The sequence below is a fragment of the Gavialis gangeticus genome, unplaced genomic scaffold (genome assembly GCF_001723915.1).
Source record: "Gavialis gangeticus isolate Ggan-Ray unplaced genomic scaffold, GavGan_comp1, whole genome shotgun sequence".
In the NCBI taxonomy this organism is placed as follows: domain Eukaryota; kingdom Metazoa; phylum Chordata; order Crocodylia; family Gavialidae; genus Gavialis; species Gavialis gangeticus.
In genome coordinates, this window is record NW_017728993.1 from 6,768,747 (window position 1) to 6,788,486 (window position 19,740).

General features: G+C 43.5%; 1 protein-coding gene across 4 annotated transcripts in view; it reads right to left on the reverse strand.

Annotated features, from left to right (window-relative positions):
• LEPR (leptin receptor) overlaps positions 1-19,740 on the reverse strand; it is a 73,445-nt gene that overhangs the window by 17,974 nt on the left and 35,731 nt on the right. For 3 of the 4 annotated variants that reach the window (XR_002099626.1, XM_019528437.1, XM_019528439.1), the window contains exons 7-14: positions 17,731-18,024; positions 17,435-17,552; positions 11,491-11,690; positions 7,140-7,288; positions 6,698-6,857; positions 6,513-6,595; positions 4,500-4,716; positions 690-872 (exon numbers count right to left, since the gene is read on the reverse strand). Coding sequence is in view for 3 of the 4 variants with exons in the window: in XM_019528437.1 (XP_019383982.1) it covers positions 690-872; positions 4,500-4,716; positions 6,513-6,595; positions 6,698-6,857; positions 7,140-7,288; positions 11,491-11,690; positions 17,435-17,552; positions 17,731-18,024 (1,404 nt within the window). In the remaining variant the exon portion in view is untranslated. The remainder of the gene's footprint in view (positions 1-689; positions 873-4,499; positions 4,717-6,512; positions 6,596-6,697; positions 6,858-7,139; positions 7,289-11,490; positions 11,691-17,434; positions 17,553-17,730; positions 18,025-19,740) is intronic. The other variant, XM_019528438.1, reaches the window with a different exon arrangement.

Consider the following 19,740-nt stretch of genomic DNA (forward strand, 5'->3'; position numbering starts at 1 on the left):
CAAGCGGCACTGCTCAGTCTAGCTCTCCCGCAGAGCTCTTACACGCAGGCTACCAGAAGGGAACTGCCAGCCAGGCTCCAGCCTAGCTGTTTATAAGGGCCCGGCCCTGCCCCCTTCCGGTCACATGACCCCTCTGGTTGCTCTAGCAACCTGCAGCTGAGCTGCCCTGGTGATTGGCATCTGCTCTAATCCTTGCTTAGGCACGGGGCACCCAAGTGCCCCCATGACAGTAATGACATGCCAGAAATTTGAACTGATGTAATCAGGAGTAACTCTACTCAGAAGAGTTCAAATACATCTGTGTAAAACAGGTTCCCATAGAGGTAGGCCAGGTCTGTACTAAGTAGGCTGCATGAAGGTACCTGCAGAGCCAAACCAACTAGTCTGCAGTCTCACTGGATGCAGTGGCCAGTGAATCCACAGACTCATGGACCAACGGCCACATGACACGGAGCAACACACAGGACCGGCGCCTGGGTTTGAACAGAGATAAAGACCACTCAGCAGTCTTGCATCAGTCAACATCATTAACTCTGTAGTGGGCTCTCAACTGATGGGCAAGGTTTGCTCTACTGGATCTTACACACAAACCATCAGGAACAAAGATAATGAGGGGACAGATCAATCACTTTAATTGCACCAAAGCAGAGACAACAATAAGAATATTATATTTTCAGGTACAAACTCACCATAAATATAGCATTTGCTAATATTTGGAGGAAGATGCATCCATTTCATTCCCTCTGCTTCATTGAGGTTTTTCCATTCAATAACAAAAGATTTTATCATGTAAGTTGGAGGTGAAAGCGTCCATGTCAAAATTACACAACTGCTGTTTACTGGATAGGCTGCAAGTGATTGAACCGTATTCACTGGGGGGAAAAAATCCAAAACAAATTTCTAAAATGTACATACATACATCAGGCACTGACAGATGGGGCGGGGGGAACTGCTTTACCGGAAGAGGAATCCCATCAGTTTGACCCTGCTCCCCAAAATCTGTATAGCTCACCTGCTTCAGCAGGAATTTTTGTCGCTTTTACCTAATAGCTGATGCAATCGGCTATTTGATAAAAGTGCCAAAAAGCCCTGCTGAAGTGCACAAGCTATACAGATGTTCGGCAAGCTGGATCAAACTGATGGGATTCCTCTTCTGGGCATGTGCTGCACTCTGTGCTGGGGCACGCCAAGCTGAAAGTAAAATGCTGGCAGTTTTTTTCTTTTTTTCCATGTCTGTAAGCAACCTTCATTATAAAGTAGGGTTAGATGGCATGCACACTGGGCACCTCATTCAGTTGAATGACTGCAACCATTTTGGTTCTTTACCATTATTATTTTTAGTTTCTAAACTCAGGCTGCTTACAGACATTAAAAACAAAACCAAAAAAAACATGCTTTACCAGAAGAAGCAGTGCATTACTTCGACCCAGCTCCACAGCATCTGTAGACATTGGGTGCTTCAGTGGCGCTTTTTGGCACTTTTGGCCAAAGCTGACTCAATTAGCTATTAGATAAAAGCACCAAAAAAGCCCCACTAAAGAGTCCAATCTATACAGACATGGGGTGAGCCAGGTCCAGCCAACGTGCTGCCACTTCTGGGCACATGCTGGGCTCAGCTTGGGAATGCGCAGAATTTAAGGTAAAGCACCATGTTTATTTATTTGTTTTGTTTTTTTTAACATCTGCAAGCAGCCTCAATGTACTTTGCACATTATGGGCTATATCTTCAGCTGATGTAAACAAGTGCATCTCCACTGAAATGAGAACTATGTTGATTTACACTAAGCATCTTGGCCCCAAATATTGTACAAATCAAATTTCCCACCACATTTCACATGGAGTATTCTCTCTATATATTCTGGTTTTTACTTAGGTCTCTAACTTTCACCCTCTAGGCCAAGTCATGGCAATAGCTAACGATCAACAATATTTTGCTGATAAGATATACAGCATAAATCTGTGGACCAAGGGCAGAATTCTATTTCATTTTACCCTCCCAAATGGCAGTTTTCCATCTCTATAAGTGACATTTTTGGTACTCATGCACAATATTCAACTTCATTTCCCGATACAGTGTAGACACATAAGCATGCTCACTAGGCTACACAGTGGTGGGGCAGGCCTGCAGTCCAATATATGCATATACTCCCCATACATAAGTCACAAAATTATAGCTGGCAAAACTCTAACTAGTGGGTGTTAGATGAAGGAAGATGACATAAGTGGTTCGGGCACTCATCCAAGAAACAGAAGAACCAAGTTCTAGGCCCCTCTTACCTACAGGGGATTTGAATCTGCATCTCTAACTTCACTGAATATTGGATAAACTGAATAGTGATTTAGCAACAGAAGGAGGCTGGATAATGTTGGCCTGGTGGTTCAAGCACTGTGCTGGGAAACAGGGGAGACCCAGGTTTGAACTACTCCCCTTAAGTAATAAGGGGCTAAAACCTAGGTTTCCTACTTTCTGAGCAATTGCCCTAACCACTGAGCTATTGAGTTGAAAACACAGAAGGGTGTTCTTCCTCCTGATAATTTCAGGACTTGTACTCCAGTACACATAGCTGCTAGGGATGTGCGAAGCTTCAGTCCCTGTTTCGATTCATCCCAATTCAGTGGCCAAATTTCCTAATCTGAATAGAATCAAAGGACCCTTTAATCTCTCTGAATCAAATTGGAACCCCTTGAATCAATTCAGAAAGATTCAGCAATTCAGACACAGACACAGCTTTAAATTTTTTTCCACATACCTCAAGGTACCAGGCAGCTTGTGAATGCTGCGATGCTGGGGCTCATGGAGCATCCTACAGGAGCGTGGGAGGGGCGGTCCCCAGGGTGCTCTGCAGCAGACCCGGAAGTGGACCAGAAGCATTTCTGGTCCACTTCCGGGTCTGCTGGACAGGGCATGGGGGCCCCCCGCGCACCCTCCCCCAGCTTGGCAACTGGTGCCTCCTGGGTCTGGGGGGGCACCCCAGGGTCCCCCTCATGGCCGATCATCGAGCCAAGGGGACATGTGGGGGCCCCCAGCGTGCTCCCCAGTGGACCTGGAAGTGGTCCAACCCCCCCGCCCCGCACTCCTGTGGGACACTCCATCCACCCCAGCATCGCAGCGTTTACAAGCCACAACACAGACCTCGAGGCATGTAGAAAAAACCTTTAAAGCTGTGCCTCTGTCCGAATTGCTGATTCTCTGAATCAGCATTGAATCTTCAATTTGGCCAAATCTGAATCTGAATCAAGGACAGTGATCCAAATCAACAAATCGAATCCCTGTCCCCAATTCAGCCCGAATCCGAATGGAATAAGGCCCGCTTTGCACACCTCTAATAGCTACATACCTGCCTGGCCAGTGTGCAACCTACTGCACAAACTTCAGCAGCTGTGCTAACGCTCACGTACACACATTGCACAGGCAAAAGAATTAAAAGCTGCACTTAAGTGCCAAAAATTCCATTTCTGCAGCTAGAAAACTAGCACTTGGGATGTAAAGTAACATTCAATTTTTCCTTCAGTATCCTAATGCCCCTCTAAAATGTAAACAGCACAGAGAAGAGTCTGAAGTCAGCTGATCCCCTTGTGCTCTGCTGCTCAATGCAGTTTTTCTGGAATACATGTATGCTGTGCGCCTGCCAGAACCTGACCTATGAAAAGTATGTGTTATTAACAATTAAAGTGTAAATAATTACAGTATATCTATGTCTAGATATTTCTGTTTCCCACATTGTAGGTTTTCTTAGCTTTTTATATTGTGGCATTATTTAAAATACAGACAAATAACTTTTATAAAGCAAAGTAAAAGCTTGCTAAATTGATACAAATGATTCTACTAAGTATCTAATCACTAATGAAACAGCACAGTATTGGCCTTTGATATTATGCTTTATAGAGTAGAACTGGTTGAACATTTTCTCTAGGAAATTTTACTTCAACAGAAACCATGCAGGCTGCCTAGCTGCTCTACTGCCAACCCTGCACCACACACAGGCTTCTGACCCCCCAGCATCACTGGCTCCCCCCCTACAATAGGTCACGTGGCAGGCTGCAAAGAATTCCCTGGCAGCCAGCTTCCAGGTTACAAGGGGAAATGAACTCCCTGGGTTGCATGATTCACTAGCAGGTGGGTGGTACCAGGCCCCCCAGGCAGCCAGGCAGCCTGAGCGCCAGAAACCCAGGGAGCCAAAAGCTCAGGAATCTTATTTCATTTTGGAAACAACAAAATGTTCCCTAAGCCAGAATGATGGAGTGTTTGCAAACAAAGAATTAGAGAAGTTGAGTTCTGAAAAAATGAGGAGGATGTTTTGAGTGTTTTTTGGGACAGAAAAATACTCATTTGCCAGACAGCTTTGTCATTAGTCTACAGAAACTACGTCCCACACAATAGCTGAGAATATTGTAAGACAAAGATTTCCTTTATAGAAATAGGAAACTCCGAAAAACTGAATCCCTGAAGTTAAACATTTATTAATGCATCATAATCATTACTAACCTTTTGTTCTTACCTGTGCTCATTTGCTGTGACAGAGGTAAATAAAAATTCACTAAGGATGCTCCAACTGAGTTGATGGCTAGAATTGTAACAGCGCGTGCCTGATCGGTCCATGGAAACGTGTACGTAGTGCCACTGTCTACATATTCTGACCAAGTCATATTTTCTGAAGTGCGGTGCTCTATCATATATCTGCTCACACTGCATAATGAGTAATTCTTTATCAAGGGCTGCAGGACACATTATTAGCATGTATTAGTTTGCTGTGATATGCTTTCATAAAAATGATAAAATCTAATCTTTTTACTTAGTAGAGGGCAGCTTTCAAGTTAAGACAGCATAACTCCAAACGATGCTCCGTAGCAAGAATACTTTTCTATAGCTAAAATGCTATTGTCCATTCCAACATGCTCAATATTTCCATCTCTAACACTGAACAGCTCTACTAGCTCTGTCTCTCCTGCAAGGGGAACTAAGGAAATACAAACCTTCAGTTTGCCGTGGTGCAGCAGGAGGAGTGGAGCAGCTGCTGCTCCCCATGCCTTCTCCAGACCAGAATCAAGACCAGAATGAAGGCGCAGAGAGCAGGAGAGAGGAGGCATCTGCAGGCTGAACACTGTTATATTCCCTTCTCCTGGAAAGATTTCTAGTGTTGGAAATTTCTCCAAGATTTCCATTGCTAGAAATGAACGCCTGTTCAGGGCCTATGACAACCAGGGCAATTTACTAGTTCACTGGCTAGCGTTCTGCTGATTTGGAGCTCTGCTGAGCTATATGTAGGTGAAATGAGAGGTGTGTGTACATGACACTTTAATGCAGGCTAAATGCTTTTGCACCACTCTAATGGTGTCAGTGTTTGCACTCCTCGGCGGCATATTGCACATTAATTCCAGCCGCTGTGGGAAATTCGGCAGCGTAATCTGCCTTAAATGACTTGGGGTGTAGCAAACTAACTCTCCTCCAAAGCGTTTTTGTTTGCTGCCCCTACAGCTGTGAAGCGAAGTGAAGCACCAGGCTCCATGCAGCTCCGCAGCTCTGCGGGAAGCCCTGCAGGCAGCCTGGCAGCAGCCCGGGAAACCAGACTCCACCCAAGAAAAGTGGAGAGCCTGATCTCCCCCCACCCCACCGAAGCCTGCCTGCCTGCCTGAGCTGAGCAGGGGCCCAGTGTTTCTCTCCATGGCTGCGGTGCCCCCTGGGACCACCTGAGCCAGGTGCCTGTGGGCAGATGCCACCAGGGGTGGGATGCCACTGCCATGGAGGGAAGCACCAACCCACCCCGCCCCCCTGTAGCCCAGGAACCACCAGTAGTTTGCCCTCCCCTCCCCACCAGAGAGGCAGATAAGTCAGTGGGGTGTGTGCATGACACAGGTGTTTAATTAGCCCTAAATTGAAGTGGTGTTTTTTTAAATACCACTGCTTCAATTTAGGGGCCCTGTTTCATCTACACACGTCCCTGTGGATTCCTGCCTGGCTGCTGTGGAATTGAGACTTCTTAACCACCCAGAGCAACCATCCTGCTGTTGAAAAGATTTTGTCCCACTGTCATATGACTAACTTATTGAAGGCTAGAGAAGAAAGATAGTTTCTCTCTACTGGCTAATTGTAGGAAGTGTTATAGTGAAGAAAAACAAAAGGAATAAGGGGAAAAGGAGAGAAATGCAGAAAGGAGATGGATGTGAAAGGAAGAGGCCAACTGAAGAAAGAGATAAGGACTGCATTCTTATATCAAAGTATTGCCGCTAACATTTATCAGCAAGCATTATTAATTCTATTACCCTCTATTATCAATTCTGCCAAGCAAAAGGTGGTAAAATTAATGAACTATTTCCTAATAGAACAGTACATAAAGGAGTATGAATAATGACTATCTGGCTCTGTTACTTGGGACAGTATGTGCTAGTACCATTTTCATCCCTAACTCTACCAACACTTTTGGATCCTGTATCCCACCCCAGTGAAAGACCAAATCATTGTAATGATGGGAAGAACAAACATTACAGAAAAGCTGAAATACAATCATTTATACCTTCCAAAATAAAGTTATGTTTTTCTGCTTCTTTATGGGATCTTCAGTAATAATTCTCCAAAATTCTGGACCTTTCAGGGGAGCTGCAAAATGACATCTATTTTAAGGAGGAGCACAATTTCACACTTGTCACTGAAATTTGATGCAACTACCAACTTTGGAACATGTCTGTAAATTACACATACCTTTGACATCTTTTACCACCGTAAAAGCGGATTTGCTCCAATCACTCCAGTAACCTACTCCATCGACTCCTATGCAACGCACCTGAACAATGTAGACAACGCAAAGATCTGGTACCTTTATCAGGACTGATTTTGTTTGTGCTTTAGAAACCTCATATGTCTATAAAAGAAGTAAAAACACTTGCATTAAAATCCCCAAAACTTTTTCGGCATCTCATTGACATTTTAACTCATCAGAAAGGTAAATTAAAAACTCTTTTCATTGATTCCAATGAAAGAGACATCAGATTCTGATTCCTTTCTTAAATAAAATAAATATGAAGAAATATTAATAGAATTTACTACATACAATGAATTCAACAGATACTGGCTAACTGATACAGACTTCATTCACAAGCACTGTAGTGAGGCACATGTTAATTTTGAGTAAGTATGCTAGTACCTCCCAAGTTATTTCTTTCCTCTTCACAGCATACTGAATTTGAAACTTAAGCTCAATGGTTGCAAATGCTGGGTTTGTCCAGCTCACATTCAGCAGCCCAACATTCTTGGTAATTTCTGCTCTTACATTGGAGGGAGGAAATGGCTTCACTAGAAAAATGAAAAGAAGAAATGAAACTAAAATCTGCACTCCAAAATTTCTAATGTGATACAATGTTACTGGGTATCTATTTTTCTCTTGTACTGGACCATACTGTTAACTCAGCTGGTGCAAGGCAAATCTGGCATTTAATGCAAAGGCATTTTCTAATTCATTACTAAATCACAAGAGATTGGCTTAGTCATTTGCTACATACTTGAAGGGGAACAGTTTCTGGCTTAGAGAAAACTACTATTATGACATTCCAAAATTGTTTTGATATTTCAATCTCATTCTTTTCACAGAATACACAGTTCAGAAAAACTCAATTATGAAATGTCAAGAAGTTTAATTTTGTCGGTCATTTCAATTGGGTTAGGTCTACAGTGATGGCTAAAACCAGATCAACTACTGTGATTTCCCTCCAGGGCCATCTGTACACGCCACAAAATTGGCCTTTAAAGCAGCCTAATGCCCTTTTGCACTGCTTTAATGGTGCAGCTGTTTGCACGTGTTGGCAGAGTAATGCGCTTTAATGGCGGGCTGTTTACACATGTCGGAGGCGTAATACATGTTAAATGACTTTGGGACGCAGCAAAATAAAATGTCTCTGAGCTGGGTTAGTTTGCTGCAGAGGGAAGCACTGGGCCCCGTGCACCAGGCCTCAGGGGCTGTGCATACAGCCTGTGCAAACAAGCTCCACAGAAAGAAGAAAAAAAGCAGAGAGCCTGATCTTTTTTCCCTCCTCTCCGGAGCCTGCCTGCCTGAGCTGCGCAGGGGCTCAGTGCTTCCCTCTGCAGCTGCGGTGCCCTCCGGGACCACTCAGGCCAGAGGCTTGCAGGTGGGTGCTGCTGCTCCCATGGAGGGAAGCACCACCCCACCCCTCAGCAGCTCAGGGACCCCTCGGTGGGCAGCTTGTCCTCCTCTCCCCTCCCCGCCACCAGAGAGGAAGGTGAGGGTCAGGCCTGACCCTTGTGTACATGCCACAGGGGTTTACTTCCCCCTAAATTGAAGCGGTGTTTTTAAAGACCCACCACTTCAATTTAGGGAGAATTAAACCGACGTAAACCCCTGTGGCGTGTACAAACGCCCATGATCACTGCCAAAATGGAAGAACCAGAGCCCATTATAGGAGATGTAGTTTGGTCAGGGAACAGAGTCTCTATGGGAATATGGATGCATAAGTGACAAAGAACTTCAATTTCCATCACACACGGTAGTGGTTCTAGTAGATATGGACCACTTTGAAATGAACATTTTTGATTTTCCTGATGGAAAATTTCACCAAAACCATCTTTTCCAGCAGATAATTTCAGGCATCTCAAATCACCATTTTGAACAGGAAAATGCTTTGTCAAAAAGCACCTTCTTAAAAAAAAAACCCAGAAGCTGAAGAAAAAGCCTGCTGCTTACAGACGACATACTTCTACATTTTAATATGCAGAGCACAATTCACTCATTGTAGCTCAACTGCAATCAGTTCTTTCTTTGAGGTTTAAGAGGGAGGAACGAGTTTTAAAAATTGGACATTAAAATTACTCAGAGCAGATGCATTTGGAGGCCTGTGTTTGTCAGCACTGGACAAGGCCTAGTATTTTCTTCAATCCTTTCCTCAAAGAGACTGGATATTTGATCTATCAGCCCAAGTAACAATGCATATGACTGGCAACTTGCATGATAGGATAGCTGTGGTGTAAATGAGTGCCAAATGCTTTTGGCACACTCAAGAAGCAGTAAAATACAGAATCAAAACAGTCTTCCATGCTCCACTACGTGTAATAGTATATACCAGGGGTGGCAACATGTGACAAGTGCCACAGGTGGCACAAGCAGCCTGTGTGTGTGGCATGTAGCAGATCACAGAGGAAGCAGAGAGCAAAGGAGCAGATAGTAGAGGAAACAGAAAGCAAAGCAGCAGAACAGGCATGGACGTAAAGGGCTGGGAGCAGATTCAGCAGGGGAAGGGGAAGGGAATGGTACTTGCACATGGCAACAAAAAAAGTTGCCCCCACAGGTATGTTCCATCTGAGGAAAAGTAGCACTGAAGGCCAGAATTACAGTAGGTAAAAGTCATAAGAATCAGCAAACTTGCTTGTCAAAAAAGGATGAAAAGTCTGAAGAATGTTTTTTTAAAAAAAAAGTGGCTCCTTGAATATGTACTCATTTAAAAGTGTCTGAATTCACAGAATGATTGTGAACTCCGAAGTGGCTCTTCACAAGCAAACTGCATAATTGCACTACTATGCTTTAACATACTCATCAGGATAGTGCTTAAGTAACATCTTAAGTAAGAGCCGCAAAACTAAATTCTACATCCCAAAACTGATCTGAGAAAGCACTGTGGCCATAATGCATTGTTTTTTCCCTGTGCAATTCTTTTCATTTCCTCAGTTTAAACTTTAGATTGAATCAACCATTACTATGTGGGCCAAAGTTGTATTATCTCTGTGAATGCAGTCGTATACCTCCCTTATAACATTGTATTTCATTCTGTTCTCTTCTTGTCATGCTTTTGCAATCTAACTGAAGAAGAGAAAGAAATACCTATTACAAACACTGACTACAGATGTATAGAAAAAAAACCTCTATATTTCTGCTTTGAGAAAGTGCAATAAAAATATTTTGGCAGAGATTGTAGAATTCAAATCTTAATTTTGTTCCTGCAAGATAGTCACACACTGTCCAGCAGAAAGCCAACACATGTTTATTCTCTTGGACCTTGCAGATCTTTGGCTTGGCAGTAAATAAACCTTCCCTGTAGACTTGGCAATGCAAATGCCTGAAGTCTTCTACCAGATATTGGCTTTCCCTGTAGCCTCAGAACAAATGTATGTATTCCACTAGAGTTAGTTCTGTTAGCTTGTTGAACCTAAAACAATCCAAGTGAGAGATACCACAAGTTGCAAAAATGCCATGAGAAAAATCTCACAGTGGTTCTAGACAGGACTTAAAACTGGAACACGTGTATCTTATGGGTCATGCAAATGTTAAAGAGCTTTGCTGGATCAAGGGGTGAATCAAAAATCTAAACGTAAGTCATATCAGAAGACACAAGACACTCACTGAAAGATTATTAATTGTGTTTGGATAGTTAGAGTTTTTAATTCAAAGAGATGAATTATTTATGTACTTAGCTGTGCTAGGCTGAATTCAAGTAGAAAGCAGGGTAGAATTAAACTTTTAGACTTAAAATTTTAGACTAACCAAGTCTTTATAAACTAACCAAAGTAGTCTTAACCCTCCCCCCCACAACTCCCACACACACACTTATAGTCCTAAAATATTATTTGGGGTCTGTTTAGAATTTTTTTGGAAAGCACAACATCACTACATGAGTGGAATCAAAATGATGGTACTACTTTCATGTTAGTATTATTGTTGTTCCTATACACTGAGCCTAGAGGCGCCATCATGCTGTAGGCTCTGCAAACACAAACATGAGTTGCCCTGACCCCAGAAACTTCCACTCTAAGACAAACATGACTCTGAAAACTAAAAGGAAGAAGCTAAGGAGTAGATTAAATTTAGGAAAATAAGGACCCTGGCTACATAGGTTAGTTATTGTATAGTTTAGTGATTCCTAGTGACTCATATATATATTTCAGTTTGGTTTTATTTGAAGAATATCAACCATCTCTGGCTGCCACACAACCCAGACATTCTTGCCTGGCTACTTTCATATAGTTATCATAACAAAAGCATTACTGGAGGAGGAGAAGTTAGTAATTTTATGACTATTTGGGCATGCAATTCCATGTTTAAAAAGGGCTGCACCATTAACTTTCAAAATGTGTACCATAAGAAGTTTTTAACCCAACCTTTATTGCAAGAGTCTTTGCAGTGGCCACAATGCCGATAAACACTACAAAACTGGCTTTCATCTTAAATATACTGTGTCTGACTCAGAAGTAGATCCAGGATGCTGAAAAGTGGGGTATGGAAACAGAGAGCTCACTGAGCACATCTCCTTTGGCCAAGACTGGTGCTCTTGCTGGTAAAGGGGCACTGCTCCTGGACTGACTAAAGCCCAATGAACTCTGTGGAAAGGATTTCAGTATTTTCAATCATTTTGGATGAATTAAATTATCACTGAAAGAGATCATGACTTTTTTTGTTTTTTCTAAATGAACAACTACTGTGTGTATGATGCATAAATGCTGAGCGCCAAAACTACTACTGGAAGAAAAAGCCACTAAGGAAATCTTTGACTTACCTACATCTGCTGGAATGACACATGTTGGTGGGGACTGAAGTGTTCCCAACAGGTGTTTTATCTCTATCCACATGGTATATCCTGATAAGAGGAAGATAGGCTGAAATGTGCATTCATAGGAATGATTCCCCTGTAAATGGCACTCTTTTATCTCCGACTTTGGAGGTTCACTTTGAAAGTCAGAACAGTAGATACTGCTCCTTAAAAGAGATGAAATATTTCAGTTAACAACTTTCAACAAACAACTGATTGTGGTATCAATAAAATAAAAATCAGGAAGAAGTAAAGAGAATACTGTCACTAGAGTCTGGAGAACCTTGGGGTAGGAGGAAAAAGTATTGGGGAATAGTTTGTTTTATTCACAGGAACTTGCAAAAGTTTTGGTTTGAAACTATTCCCAAACTTGGGTGGAATTCACCTGAATAGTTTTGACTGAACAGACTCAAGGAAACCATTCAGACTCTCCATGCTAAATTCTCAAAGGAACTTAAGAACCATTCATAACATCAGTGAGGATGTGTGATGGTGGCCCTATAGCACTCCAGTGTGCTTGCATTCATATCCCCACCTGCCTGAATCAGAGCTGGCAGCTGAATGGAGATCTTCCACCTCTCTGGAGACTGCAATAACCATCAGCCTACAGGGAATTCTGGAATGGACTCTTCCACTGAAGCTGTCCTACTTTGCATAAGTATTGAATATTCAGCGAATGTCTTGAGATCAGCTATAGGCTCATACTTTTGCTCTTACCCAATGACTATTTTAATATTTATGCTGAATTGAACAGCTCTAAAGGACAAATTGAAAAATCCCACCCTACAATATCTGACACACTGGTGGCTAGACTCTCTCCTGAGAGCTGGAGACCTTGGGCGTGTGTAGACGAAATGGGGACCCTAAATTGAAGCGGTGGCTTTAAAAACCCACCACCTCAGTTTAGGGCAAAGTAAACCCCCATGTCATGCACACACCCAGCACTTACCTGCCTCTCTGACCGTGGGGAAGGGAAGGTGAGCTGCCAGCGGATAGAGCGGTCCCTAGGCTGCAGGGGGGCTGGTGCTTCCCTCCGCATCAGCAGCAGCCCCCCCCCCACCAGGAGGCACCAGCCTGAAGGCACCCAAATCGGGTGGTCCCAGGGGGCATCGCAGCGGCGGAGGGAAGCACCAGGCCCCGCACAGCTCAGGCAGGCAGGCAGGCTCTTGGCGGGGGGAAAGAAAAAAGATCAGGCTCACCATGTTTCTTGGGCAGAGCCTGCTTTCCCGGGCTGCTGCCAGGCTGCCTGCAGGGCTTCCCGCAGAGCCACAAGTAGCCCAGTGCTTTGTGAAAAAAATCTCAAAAGCTTATAATTGCAACATTGGTTTAAACTTTTAAACCAAAGTTTTAATGTTGTTTCTTTATGAACTGAACACTAATTTGTAATAAATCACAGGATTGCACTGTTCAAAGTAACACACTGCAGTAATCTGTGAAAATAAACATTTCTTTTATTCTAAATACCAAACAAAATATTTCCCCCTCTTAGTGTCCTAGCCACACTTACAAAAGCCAGACTCTTGTAATCATTCACTATTCCAAGTGTGAGGGTTGGTTTATTTTGATTAAAACTTCACCAAGTGGCTCATGCAGATAAGGTGCCATATATTCCTCCAGTTTACCTGCTCAAAACCAGCCCAAGTGCAAGACAAAGCAGACTGCTGTCTGACTGCTGTCATGACCTATGCCAAATACATCTACGCAATATTTCTAGTCCCTAGGAAACACATGATCATCATGCCACTGCTCCCCTATAGATCTGTCCCTTGGATAAGACACATTTCCCTATTTCTAGTGCCTTCTCATTATTTTCCTCCTTCCATCTAGACGTTTTCCTCATTCACTCCTTTTTGGTTCTCTTCTCCTCCCCCTTGATGCTACCCTTTCTCTCGCTTTCACCTCGGCCTGTCTTCCATGCGCTATATTTATCCCTGCCTCTGGGGCAAGCATACTAATAACCAGGGATCCAGGTTTTCTGTTTCCCATGGAAAAACAGAGTAAACTGCAGATTTTACCTTTTACCGCAGGCAAATGTGGATTCCTCGTTTTACAAGACACTCACGGATTTTGCCATTTTGCAATGAGCTCCCTGCAGCCTAGCAGAGTTCCTGCCTGCAGGGAGCTGGGAGGGAGCGGGAGGAAGGTGGAGAGACAGGGGGCACCATGTGTATGGACATGCATGTGGCCAGGGAGCCTGCAGAGCAGCTCCAGCAGGTAAGTTGGGGGGAAAGGGAGCTGAGCAGGGCTAAGGCTGCTGCCCAGCCAGGTGGGACTTGGGGCCCAGGGCTGCAACACACAGCTGCAGGGCCCCAGCGGGAAGAAGGACGGACTGGCGGATGGCTCGTCTGGGGGAGGGGAAGGGCTAGCTCCCCGCTGCCATGTGCTCTCCCAGGGAGTAGAGGGGACCTGCGCCCCCCAGATCTCTATGCAGGGCAGGCACAGACTGTGGGCTTGGGTTCCCTCCCTGCTTCCCTCTCCTAGGGACTCTGAAGCCCGGTGGGCACAACCCAGCACAGCTGGGGACAGCAGGGCCATGCGGCAATCTCCTTACCACTGCTCACCCCCTCCCTGCGCTTCCTGAACCTGCCGCTGCTTTGAGGAGTGCAGCCCCATGTTGCTGCCTTCCCTGCAGCCCCATGCACAGGAGATGCATTGATGGGGCCGCACAGGGCAAGCAGCGGTGAGATCCCCACAGGGGCAAGCAGCAGTGAGGAGACCCCCACGTGGCTCCGCTGCTGCCTGCTGTGCTGGGTTGTGCCCACTGGGCTATGGAGTTCCCAGGGGAGGGAAGCAGGGTGGCAGGAAACAGTGGAGCCATGTGGAAAAGCTGCTAGTCGCTGTTCCCTGCCTCCCTGCCTCTCTTTCCCAGGGCCTCCAGAGCCCAGAGGCCACGACCCAGTGCAGCAGCGGAGCCACGTGGAGAACCTCCTTGCCACTGCTCACCCCATCCTGCTCTGGCGACATGCCTTCTGCATGTGGGGCTGTAGTGAGGGCAGTGGCACAGGGCTGTGACCCTCAAAGCAGCAGCAGGCACAGGAGATGCAGTGGCAGGGGAGGGGGAGCAGTGGCAAGGAGATCCCTGCATGGCCCTGCTCTCCACAGCCACACCAGGTCATGCCCACCAGGCTCCAGAGGCCCCAGGGGAGGGAAGCAGAGTGGTAGCCTAAATCTTCAGCCTGAGCCTGCCCTGCATACAAGTCTGGGGGGCGCAGGTCCCCTCTGCCCCCAGGAGTGTGCATGGCAGCAGGGAACCAGTCTGCCCAAGCCTGCAGCAAGGCAGAAGTGGGGGCAGGGGGCTGTGGGCCTGGGTCCATAGCCCTGGCAGCTGGGGGCCCCTTCCAGTAAGGTTGGGGGAGCAGGGGCTCTGGGTGGGGGACAAGGGGTACCAGCAGGGCCAGGAGGGTTGTGGGGGAGCTTTAATTTTAATCACAGATTTTGGGGGGTTTAGCAGAGAATTTGGTATTTTTTCGCAGGAAATTTGGTATTTTTTAAATCAGGGAAAACCAGGATCCCTGCTAATTACTTCACAACGGCGTGGAGGTCCACTTCAGCCTGCACTACGTGGAGTGGGAAATGCAACAGAAGATCAGGCCCGTGAGCAGGAATAGCCACCATGGTACAAAGGTGTAACAAAAAAGCTAGATGCCTGGGGTAGCAGGACACAAGGGGGCAGCACCGAAAATGTAGACAGAAGTGACAATTTTTGCCCAGTTTGGCCCCTGAAAGTGCTCTACAGCCTTGACCAAACACTAGTGCATGGCTGCAGAGCTCTTTAAAAGGGCCTGATCCCATGACAATGTGAACCATCATTGCAGAAGGGTTCAGATGAAGACGCTCAAAAAAAGAGGACCTTCAGTGACATCTGTCTGCACGTGCTGGGAGCAGGAGTGGGCTAACAGCTCAGCCCTTCTCTCAGTGCTGTCTTCATAATGGGAGAGGGGAAGGGAGCAGAGGGAGTTTGGTCTGGGTTCTTTTCTGCCAGCAGTGGAGAGTGGGGCAGGGATCTCCAATCCACCCAACCTACCCTCCCAGCTGAAAAAACCCTAGACCAAACTTCCTCTGCTCCCTTCCCCCACTCCCATTCTGAAGACAGAACCAGGACTGGGAGGTGGGAGGGACCTGGGTCCCTCCTTGCCACTGCTAGATGGGGAGAGCAGCTGCAGACTCACAGCCACTCCAAATTGCAGATGAATCCCCCAACCCCTGGGACCCAATAGCGAACATCTCTTGGGTCTGGAGGATCGCTGTAACTCATTGTGCTTCCTGCAAAATTCTATGAGTTACAGCAGGGACCTGCACTTCTCTCTGCACCTTGAGCTCTAGCTGCCACCATGCTGCCAGTGTGATTGTGTGGCTATGGAAGCAGTTTCTAACTTGGCACCTGAGCTGTCCCTTTGTTCTTCACTGGATATCTCTTGATAGACACAGCTATACTTTCCTGAATTTGGGCTTAAGAATGTTTTCTAAAATTGATGTAGTATTCAGAAGAAGAGGGAAAAGGAATTAAGACTGCAGAGAAGACCCATGGATGGAGAAGATGATGCAGAGAAAAAAGTTTACCAATTATGGAACACTGTTCTAACTTGAGGAGTGAAATGGTCTCTATTTGAGAAACCTATCTTCTAGTTCTTTAACTAGCTGGGACTGTCAGAATCGCTTTAAATTAGAAAATAAGGGAAAAATTACAGAAACAAAAGGAACAAGTCTGAATACGACCTCCCTTTTCCAAAATTGTAGCAGAGATTTTCTATTGATCAAAATTCTCTCTAAAAAACAGACCAGATTCTGCCATCCATTACCCCGGAGTAGGTCTGGAATTATTTCATTAACTTCAATGGTATGAAAGAGGTCAGAATTTCCAAGTCTGCCTCTTCCTTCCAATTCAGCTATAAGACTAAAAAGCAAGGTCATTTTTTCTGAACATAAGAGCATGGAGCAAGCAGTACTGAACTCAAACTCACTTCAGCCAATAGAGCTGCTAAAAAAGACAAAGCAACTTTTACTATCATTGTCTCTTGAACAATATCTTTCTCACTTGGGGCCCTGCTACATATTCAGATTAAAGCGGGATAGAAACCAGCTATTAAACTGTTACACATTTTCAAGCATTAACTTTATAGCTAGTTGGTTCTGTTTATAGCTTGATAGTCATTTTTATGGTATGCTAATTATTTTGCATGTGTGGTTGGTGTAAATTTATTGTATGACTAACCCATTAAGTGTGTGATAATTACTTTTCACATGTGGCCAGTATAAATTTATTGCATGATTAACCAGTGTGATGTATGTAATGTGTAGCAAGGGCCTTGGAGTGAGACAGCTACCAGACTCATATGTATATGCCCTGCATATATGGACTGTTCTAATTTATACACACAAGCAACTAGTCTCATTCATACAAATTATGATTCAGGCAAATTCTCCTCTGAGAAAACCCATACAAATCTAAGTTTCATTTAATAAATGTGAGATAGGATCTGCATCACAGAAATAACAGAAGTATTTAGAAGAAAAAAGGGAAGCTTAAAAACGCACATTAGTCTGCTCATTAAGGACAAGGTCCTACCGACATAAAGCTCACACAAAAATCTCACATCGTTATTTAATATTTTCTACCTAAGTTTCAAATGCTTCTGGCCACCTTATCACAGCTGACATCCAAGTAATGCAGAAAGTCTAAATAAAATGTATATTGTGTATTTTAGGTATCTAAGTGACCTAATTTGTACACATGGAATATGTGCTGAAATCTGCAAGTTCCAGCTTGGATGCCAGCTGTAAAGCCAGTTAAAGATTGGCCTGCAAAATTGAAGCAGATCATATATAACCTCATAAAGATTTACTATCTTTTTCTGTAACATTTCAAGAGCAAGTCTTCAAACAAAAATAATGCATTAAGAGCTATACACACCTGTAGTATCTTAGCTGCAAAGAACTCCCCATAAGCAACATGATTGTGTTTGCGGACCATCTGCAAGTCATTTTAGTTAAGTACCCATCAGTTTCACATGTGATATTGATATTGACATCTATTTAAAACACAGTGAAAACATTAATATAAAACATAGATAAGACTGTTAATACACAAAAATATGAATTACAACTCACTATTGACTGCTAAAGGCTGATTGGAATTTTGAACTGAAACATTCCAACCATATAAAGTTCTGAAGTTCTTGATAAAATTGAAAGCATCTTGAATCTTACCTACTACATATAATTCAGCATATCTGTGATGACATTCCCTGCTTTGATGACAGCAGTACAACGCATTATAGAAGAACGTTCCTCTAGGTTTTGTTGCATTCAAGTTGAAAAGCGTAACTTTGCTTATGTGATCATTCACGAGTGTGTACTGACTTTCTGGGATTTCTTCTGCTAAATTTAGCCACCAAACAATCTTCTTGGACAAAACAATCTGATTTTTGTTAATATAGATGCAGTGAAATGAAACATTAGAACCAACACTCGTCAGTATCTTACGAGGAAAGTACATGACTTCTGTCACAGGAGAAAAGAAAACAAAGAAAGAAAAAAAAACCCTTGTGAGAAATGATATCTCAAAGAAGAAAAAGTAGCTTTAGAAAATCATTTAACAATTCAAAATATTTACTGTTTTGAACCTAGCTCCTAAACAAAGAAATCCAACCCTCCCAGTGTAATGAGAATTAAGGAATATTGGAACAGCTGCAGAAGACCCAATTACTTTTTTTTTAATTACTTTTATCTATCAGACATATATGGACAAGTACCTTCAATATTTCCAATCACACAGAAATGAAATGACAAGAGGTTACAGGGCCTACAGCATAGTCTTACACATACAGTAAATTTTCACGTACTTTTTGGTGCACTTTTTTCAAAATGTCAGGCCTTTGACACTTCAGATAAATAGCCATTTTAATGCTGCAGTAGTTATTTTGCAAGTTAAAACTATGTAGTGCTTTTCATGCAAATACACACGCAATTAATTTTATGACAAACCATTAGAAATGTACACATGCTCTCAAAATAATTAAGTCATTGTGAGATAAAGCAAGTTTGCATTTGGAAAAATCCACTAAAATTGGCTATTCTCTGAGTGCCAACAGCATATAAAATGATGAAGACATATTAATAGAATGATTACACTCGTATTTGAATATTAACTTAAAGATGCGTGATGAAAAAAGACAGTACAATATTAGGTCTTATGCTTATAGTGCATGTACCTAGTATGCTAAAACATGTTAGTTACTTTGCAGAAGCACCCATCACGCACTTAATACATTGTTGACCTACCTTAGGACATTCAACAGTGAATTACTGAGTGCTGTCTAAAAGTCTGAAAGTGTAAGTCTTCAAAAAGAGGCATAATGAGCTTTTATAAATATTTCATATCTGTGCTTTTCACACAAGAAGCACAAATTTTCAAAACTCTATTATAGTAAAGAAGCAAAAATCCAGGGGTAACTTATGCAACAGTGCATAAAGTGGGACAAATTATTTATTATGAAGACAAAATGACAAAAATCAAATCAACACTGTACAATTTTAGACATGGTAAAAAGCACAATGAACACAGCTATCAGATAATTAAGAGCAAGCTGGGAAGTATTTATGGTAAGTGGGAAAATATCCAGTCGAACTAAATTTCTGAATAGAAGATGATACTAGCAACATGTAGGACATTTTCAGGCAACATCTCAGCCACCTTGCCTCCCTGATCCTGTGTTCTCTGAAATCAAGAATGAGGTTCTCACTAACTTTGGCATAGCAAAATCAGGCCCTACAACAGTTAGTGAAACTGAACCACAGCCAGGATTAGGCTGTATCAAATTAGTCACAGTTGTATTCTTACTAAGGAGATTATAAAGCATTTTTGAAGTAGCCAAACAAATGGGGACTAATGAACAAAAACCCAGTTCACCAGCTCACCAACATCTTGCCTCCAATTTTGCAAACTGCAAAAATGTGTGTAAGGCAATTCCTAGTCAGCCATTCACTAATAGGAGTTAAGCCAGGGGTGAGCAATTATTTCAGCTGGAAGACCGCATAATGAGTTCTGGTGACCTGTTTGTCCTGATTTACGTTTTTGAGTGATGTATACAGAGGTGATTGCATCATAGTTCAAAATAAGTCTTAATATTGTATATTGTGGGAAGGTGGGGGGGTAGAGGATGGGCATGTGGGGTAGGTGTGCACGTGTCAGGGTGGGGGGGGAGGGGCTGCCCACAT